The sequence below is a fragment of the Psammomys obesus genome, unplaced genomic scaffold (assembly GCF_907164565.1).
Source record: "Psammomys obesus unplaced genomic scaffold, mPsaObe1.curated_primary_1811, whole genome shotgun sequence".
In the NCBI taxonomy this organism is placed as follows: Eukaryota; Metazoa; Chordata; class Mammalia; order Rodentia; family Muridae; genus Psammomys; species Psammomys obesus.
In genome coordinates, this window is record NW_026594428.1 from 12346943 (window position 1) to 12355226 (window position 8284).

At 46.8% G+C, this 8284-nt stretch overlaps 1 protein-coding gene across 1 annotated transcript in view; it reads left to right on the forward strand.

The window, feature by feature from the left end:
* The first annotated feature begins 4223 nt into the window (after positions 1–4223).
* Myo10 (myosin X) overlaps positions 4224–8284 on the forward strand; it is a 173423-nt gene continuing 169362 nt past the window's right edge. Inside the window, exon 1 of the mRNA XM_055619008.1 lies at positions 4224–4700. Within this exon, the coding sequence (XP_055474983.1) occupies positions 4680–4700 (21 nt within the window). The 5' untranslated portion in view covers positions 4224–4679. The remainder of the gene's footprint in view (positions 4701–8284) is intronic.

The window sequence follows — 8284 nt, forward strand, 5'->3', positions numbered from 1 at the left end:
GTAACATGGTGTCTCACCCCTTTAGTCCCAGAACTAGGGAGGCAGAGGCAAACAGATCTCTGAGTTTGAGGCCAGGCTTGTCTATAAGTGAGTTCCAAGACAGCCAGAGCTAAATAAAGAGATCTTGTCTCAACAAAACCAACCAACCAAACAAACAAACAAAACCAAAAACACTATACATTTCATACAGCTTTAAATTTCATATCATACATGAACACTTCAAATTATTGTTTTGATGTTGTACAAAGAATATTTAAAATTACATGAAAAACTATTAGTATACATGTGACCAGACTATCACTGTTCAACTGAAACAATATGCTGAATCAGAATGAATGCAGAAGCAACTATTATAATTCAATATTTTCTACTAAGCAAAAAAAAAATGTCTGTAGCAGTTTTATTTGTAATAGCCAGAACCTGGAAACAACCCAGATGTCCCTCAACAGAGGAATGGATACAGAAATTGTGGTATTTTTACACAATGGAATACTACTCAGCAATCAAAAACGAGGAAATCATGAAATTTGGAGGCAAATGCTGGGATCTAGAAAAGATCATTCTGAGTGAGGTATCCCAGAAGGAGAAAGACACACATGGTATATACTCACTCATATAGTCCTATAAGATATGATAAACATAATGAAATCTATACACCTAAAGAAGATAAACAAGAAAGAGGACCCGGGGTAAGATGATCAATCCTCACTTAGAAAGACAAATAGGATGGGCTTTGGACATAGGAGAAAACAAGTAACAGGACAGGAGCCTACCGCAGAGGGCCTCTGAAAGACTCTACCTTGCAGTGTATCAAAGCAGATACTGAGACTCATAACCAAACCTTCAGCAGAGTGCAAGGAATCATATGAAAGAAGGGGGAGTAAGTATGACGTGGAAAGGATAGGAGCTCCACAAGGACCAAATATATCTGAGCACAGGTTTCTTTTCTGAGACGGACACTCCACCAAGGATCATGTTTGGATATAACCTAGAACCTCTGCTAGGATGAAGCCCATGGTAGCTCAGTAACCAATTGGTTTCCCATAGTAAGTGGAACAGGGACTATCTCTGACAGTGACTCAATAGCAGGCTCTTTGACCTCCCCACCCCCTAAGAGAGGAGCAGTCCTGCTAGGCCATAGAGGAGGACTTTGTAGTCAGTCCTGAAGATACCTGATAAAACAGGGTCAGATGAAAGGGGAGGAGGTCCTCCCCAATCAGTGGACTTGGAAAGGGGCAGGGAGGAGATGAGAGAGGGAGGGAGGAATTTGGAGGGAATGGGGGAGCAGGATACAGCTGGGATACAGAGTTAATAAAATGTAACTAATAATAAAAAAATTAAAAATTAAAAAATTAAAAAAACAATGAGCCTTTTCCCACTTCTGATATCTTCTTCAATTTCTTTCTTCAAAGATTTGAAGTTCTTGTCATATAAGTCTTTCAGTTGCTTAGTTAGAGTTACAACAAAATATTTTATATTATTTGTGGCTATTGTGAAGGGTGTTATTTTCTTAATTTCTTCTTCAGCCTGTTTAATGTTTGTATAAAGGAAGGCTACTGTAAGTTGGTTTTTTGTTTGTTTGTTTTGATTTAATTTTGTATCCAGCCACTTAAAATCTTCACGATCTTGGATCAGTAAGAAAACAATAAAATGGCCATCTTACCAAAAACAATATACAAATTCAATGCAAGTAGCATCAAAATTCCAACACAATTCTTTATAGACCTTGAAAGAACAATTCTCAAGTTCATATGGGAAAAAAAAAACACAAAACAAAACAAACAGGATAAATAAAACCATCCTAAAAAAAAAATGTAAACTACCACTTTTTAATATACTTTCATCTTGGACCCCTAGTTGTTTTTCATGAGCTGTGTTGTTTTAACATGTAGTTACCTGTTGCTTTAAATAATAATAACAAACACAGCTTTAAAAACAAGAAAACCAAGCCTAGTATGTCAGGTCACGCTTGTAGTGATCTCAGTGCTCAGGAAGCTGGGGCAGAAGGGCTGTGCATTTGAGACAGGCCTGGGCTACTTAGTTTCAACAACAGGCTGGGGCTATAGCTCAGCTATAGAATGCTTGCCTAGCAAGCACAAAGCTCTGGGTTCTATCCCCAGCAATGCAAAAGTGTCCCAAATCTGGACATGGTACCCTAACTTGGTAGAGAGTGGCAGGAGAATCAGAAGCTCGAGGTCATTTTAAGCTGCACAGAGAATTCTGGAATATCTTGGGATACTTAAAATCCTGTGTCTAAGTAAACATGAACAAAACTTTAGGGCTGTTGTTTTGTTTTCTTTTTTTGTTTTAAATTCACAGAAAAAGAAGGAAAAGAACAGAGTGCCTATGCAGTTTGGTAGTCCCAGGCTCCTCTGCTACCTACAGCTGTATGTGCATAGCACATCTGTTTCAGCTGATGAGCCAGTATTGGCTTGGATGGTGACTTCTGAAAGGCCAGGGCCAAGGTTGTCTAACACGTCTGAAGCAGGACTGAGGCTGGGAACCGATCCACACCCATACCCTCCAGCAAGCTCCCTAAATCGTCTTTATTGAAGAGATGTGTGCAGATTAATACCACAATGGCTTAATTGTTCAACTGCACTATTAGAACACAGCTGGTGGCAGGACTCATTTGACTAAGCACTTTGGTTGTGTTGAGAGTTGTTGACATTAATCCTGGCTCCATCTTAACTTTCCTTCAACCTCCTGTGAACCTGTGGAAGAAAGCAATACCATAGCACAGCACATGTATCATAATTCGTTTATACCTTGACTCTTCCTCAAACGTGGTGAGATGGGAGTAAACACAGTAACACTAACAAGCTGCTTTGAGTTACAAAGATGCTTCAGTTTTCCAGACAAGGATTACAAGACGGCTCACTTGTTCAGTCATTTTATTCAGTCTTTGAGCACAATAGCTTCAACTCCCCCACTTGCAGGTGATTAGGACAAGAAATACGCCACAGTGAGATTCATCTTCCAACATCTGGAAAATAAACCTAAGAAGTGGGCACCTAACCAGGTGAGGTGCAGCTTGGGATAGTGAAGGCTGTGTCATTTCCCAAAGATACCCCTGGAAAGTATCTTTCTCAAGTTGCTAGCAGGATTTGTCAACTTCTCAAATCAATTCCTGGTTGTTTCCAGTGTGCTAGTTGCCAAAGTGCTGCTGGGCCAGCTGCGACTCCTGAGTGACTCTGACACCACCCAGCCGGTCGGTTCAAAGGGTTCATGGATCCTGTGCTTGGATGGTCTGGCCCTACTAAACTGCCACAGAAGGAAACTCCCTCTGAGCTGTTGGGAGTTTTTCAGCAATGGCTAAGCACCACCTTTGGAGGGCCATCTGGACTCCCGTTAGGCAAGCGGACTCTTAGGAACCCCAGTCTGAACGGGATCCTCAGATTCCTGGCCACAATAAAGCTGGAGGAGTTGCCTCGGTGGGAAACAGGACTGATTCCTGGTGGATGGAAGCATTCATCCATCTCCCTTCCATCTGCTGTTTCCCTTACGTCCAGGAAAGGGGATTACATTTTTTAAGGTGCTATATAGGGCACGTTCCTTCCAGAGTACAAAAGATTTCCCCGTGGCTATCACAAAAACGTCTTTTAACCCGATTTGGAGTAGAGAAACTCCACACATAAAAGAAGCTTCCAGAAGTTTGGTTTCGTCTGTTTTCCACATCCTGTCCAAGGACGCTCATCGGCGAAGCTGCTTCGATGAGATCCGCGTGGGGCAGGTTCCTGGGGTGGCTAACATTCACCGCCGTGGGGCCCCTCTCCCATGCCCTGTAACTATTAGTTTCTATGGCCAAAGGGAAGAGTCAAGTCCTCTGCTGGCGCCTAGGCGGGAGGCGAAAAAACCTAGGGGAAGCGCAAGGCAGCGACACTTTCTGCCTAGGTCTAGGTGATTGTCCGGAGCCCGCGCGCCGGCCGCACACAGGGAAGGCTGAGGGCGGGGCTCCTAGGGGCGGGGCCGGGCACCCGGTGGGCGTGGTCTGGGTGGTAACGCTCGAGGGTGCGGCGTGTGGGAAGCCGGAGCAGGCTGCCGGCGGGATTGCAGTGGGCGTAACCAGGCGTCCGAGCAGGCGGGGTAGTTGAGAGCAGGACCCTCAGTCTCCGCAGGTTGTAGGAGGAGCTTCCGGGGCGGGGCAGGTTCAGAGGAGGCGTGGCTCTACTCGTGGAGGCGTAACTCTGTGTCGGGGGCGTGGCCTGTGGGCGGGGCGGCGGAGCAGAGCGGTGAGCAAGACCCTGGAGCTGGCGAGAGCCGGCTGCGCCTGGGGCCGGAGTGCTCACCGTTGCTGGCGCGCTGGTGATCCGCGGTCCCCCGCTCGAACCGAGCGCCCCCGGCGGAAGGCAGAGGGAGGCAGGCGCGTCGCCAGCCCCTTGCCACCCTCCCCCAGCCCGGGAAGAATGTGCCACCAGCTGTTCTCCTCCCGGGAGCACTTCGCCCAGAAGTGAGGAACTTGGAGGAAGAAGAGACAAAGGCTGCAGTGGGGACGGAGGAGGTCCGAGACGCGGACAAAAGGTGCGGGAGAGCAGCAGCGACCCAGGCATGGCCGTGCGGCGGCTCCGCGGGCTGGAGTCGCCCCGAGGCGCACGGTGACACGCGTGGCTTCCCGGGACCTGCCGCTGCGCTGACTTCCGCGACTGGAGCCGCGCCGGGAAGGTGCGGGCGCCGGAACAATGGACAGCTTCTTTCCCGAGGTGAGTGGCGGGGTGGACCTGGCGGACACCGGGACCCGGACCGGCGCGCCGCGCGCGCCCTGGCGCCTGCGCGTCCCGGGAGGAGAAACTTTGTGGGAGTCTCCTGAAACCCCGCTCCCTCCGCCGGCCCCGAGTCTCGGATGAGTAAGCCCAGGCAGGTTTGGGTTTGTCCTGCGCTCGCACGTCCCCGGGCGTGGGTGGCTAGCTGACACTCCGCGCCAGGTGAGTCCCGGGGCGCCGGCGGGAGAGAGCTGCGGGCCGGACGGCCCCGGTGCAGGAAAGGCGGTAAAAGGCGCAGCCGGGACGTGCCTTTCTCCAAGAAAGGTCTGGTACTTCCTTTGCCGAACGTGCGGGCTTCCTGTGCAGGGTGCAGTGGCTTCCAGATGAGCCGGCTAACGACGTGCGAGCCGGCTGCGTCCAGTCAGTCACTGCTTGCCCTGCCTCCTTGGGCCTGCGAGTCTTGGAGTCCGTGCTCTACCGGCCGCGCTCCGGTGGGGTTTGCGGATGATTCCAGAGCACGAGACGGAAAGATCCCGTGTTGAATGCCATTTTTTGGTAGATCTTGAGTTCGAGTTTAAATAAAATTTGTTTGGGACAAACAATGCTTGTTTTAGAAGATGAAACCGATGCCCGCTTTAGGGTCTTTGAGGGCGGGACACCACAGTTACTTGAGACGGGACTTGAAAGTTCCCCTTTTCCCCTGGGATGGAGAGCCGCTCCGGTTTCTTGGCACCGATTCCTTTCTTGGTTGTGTTTATTTAACAAATTCTGTTTAAGTTTTGAGGTTTGAAGTGGCTCAGAGTAAACTTAGCTGACTTGAGGGAGGTTAATGAGATTTTCTCTGAAAGTCAGGGTGATGTTTTGTGAATCCGGGACAGTCTTGGAATCTTCCAGCAAATCAGAGTGGTGAGAGTTTGCCTCCGCGTTTAGCTAACTTGCTTTATCAGACTTAATTGGCTATAGTGTTTCAAGGTCTGACGTTCACTTACTGTATTCTCAGACAGCTACTTATAATGGCCTCAGTGATGTATTGTGTAATGGCTGAATTGACTTTTTCCAAAGTGGTTGTCTCTGTCACCCTGAAAGGCATCCCGGAAAGAAATTAATAATCCATTCCTTAGAAGAAGAGAAATACATAGATAACTGAGACCCCTTAGCGTTTCCTAATTAATCAGCTTTTGTTTCACGCCTGTAGGAAGGCACTGGGACTTTTCAGTTGGTATACAACAGTAAATTATCTCTAGGCTGGGTTTTTAATTGCTTTAATCTGTAAGAAAACTGAGGTCTGTCTCTAGGGAAAATAGTTCTTAACTTGGTGGTCTTCAGAAAAAAGTGTGTGTAGTTGTTAAGGGGCAATGAGGATTCCTAAGCCTGAGGACCTACGGAGTTCAAGGTCTCCCCTTGGGTAGAATTCTGCCCTCTAGTGCGAGTGGCGGAAACTTCATGATAACATACCATAGCAGTTCCTGCATCCTGGCCTCTAAGTTATAGGACTTTAAACAAACCCCAAGAAAAAACTCCTTTTTACCTCCGTTCTTGGAGAGTAGAGCTCCGTGATCTGAATAACACTGAAGTTGTCTCTACCAATTGCCCATTTCATTTTTCCTGTTTCTAGTGAAGAATCTTAACCCAAAGGTTAAGTCACTAGTCCAAGGTTGAAGAATGTTTCCTTTTCTGCTGGTATTTCTGGGAGGTGAAATATATATATGTGTATATATAAAATGATAGTTTTAATTTGCTGGTGTGTTTTTGTTATCACTGTGATTTCTAGTGTGTTTATGTTGTCATAGTGATTTCTGGTCAGCTGTCAGCATAAAGCGGCAGGGCAGGTGAAAAAGCGAAACAGGGATGGATTTGTTTGGAGACAATCCTAACATAGAGCCTTTCACTTTAATGTCTTAGAACATCCTTTTGTTAATTGTCCTTGAAGGTGTTCCTGTATTGTGTTAGACTAGAACGTAGGGAAACGATACAGTGTCCAAGGGCAGCTAGCTTATAGGGCTCCCTTCTCATTGGGTAGTGAGCTCTCCCTGCTCTTTGCTCACTTTTCTCTGTGATGTTGAGATAATGACCTGTTGCTTGTTAACCAACAGTTGGAAGCTCATGCTAACAAGTAGCAAATAAATAAACCAAGTGAGACCTTATGAGTGTGAGGCCGATGACGAGGAAGTAGGAAGCACTCGTAAATCACGTAGACCTGGACTCTGCAAATTGCGTACCTTTGACTTTGTGCGCCAGGCACCTCTTGGCTGGAGGGGCTAACTGCACCCATTGTGCAGAGAGCCACCATCTTTGGCCTTTACTCACTCACTGCTTGAAACCTTCCTCTCAACCTGGGACACTGCAGAGTGTATGCAGATGTTACTGAAGGCAGGACAGCCACAAAACTACTCCCAGCTGAGCGGCCCTGAGTGAAGCAGTTGCTTCAAGGTCCTAATTCCTGTGTGTGCTTCTTGTCTGCACTTGCCTGGTTTACTGGGATCAGGCGTCCTGCTAGGGGCCAGTGGCCAGGGAAGCTTGCAAGACTTGTGCCAATCAGCTGACAGTGCTACCTTCAAAATTCGCCCCAGGATTGGTGAAAGGGAGCATGCCAAACTCCCCAGTCAAGTTTCAGTTTCTTCATGGCCTTCATTAAGTTTTTATGGCTTCTCTTGAGTTAATTGTGTGTGCTCACGCATAGCAAAGCTTGTTTTTTTTTTTTTTTTTTCCTTCTGCATTTCTTGTGCAGGTATTAAAAAGTTGACTTCAGGCAGAAATTAAGTTTAGGTATGTCTGTAACCAGAGGCAATTACATACAAATAAACACACAGACACATACAAACACACAAAAACAAAACAACCCCTGTCCCCAGCAAAGGTTCAGCTGTAAAATGACTGTTGTGCAAAATTGCTGAGGTTTTAAGTGGGCTCTGTATTCCTGTCCCTAGGGCCAAGAGCCAGTGGCTGTGTCTGGAATACAGTGGGGCCTCAACCATTTCCAAAAGAGTTTACTCTGCATTTTATTTTAGGCATAGGTGTGGCATAATGGCATAAAGGACCCTGTGGGGATTAACAACAGACATAAATGGACACATTGATTTTTATAATAAATATGTGGAAGATGCACAAGTATAAATTTAGAAAGCAGATATTAATGCTTCAAGAGACAGGTTGTTAATGAAAATATGCTAGATAAACCTATTTCTTATAGCCTGGTTCAGTCTGACTTGGAAGAAATTTAGCCCTAATGATGTTCAGAGGAGGGCTGGAGGTGGAGCTTATGATAGAGGTCTTCAGTTTGGGCCTCAACACCAAACGCATGGGCATGTGTGCACGCACGCACACGAGCACACACACACAAACACATGCACACACATGCACCACACACATTCATACACCCACCCACATCCACACATAGAGATACACACCACACACATTTACACAAATGCACCACACATATTCATGCACCCTCACACAAACAGATACACACACACACACACACACACACACATATACATCACATAGTCAAAAACACATACACACCCACACAAGACACATCACACACACACACACACACACACACACACACACACACACACACACAC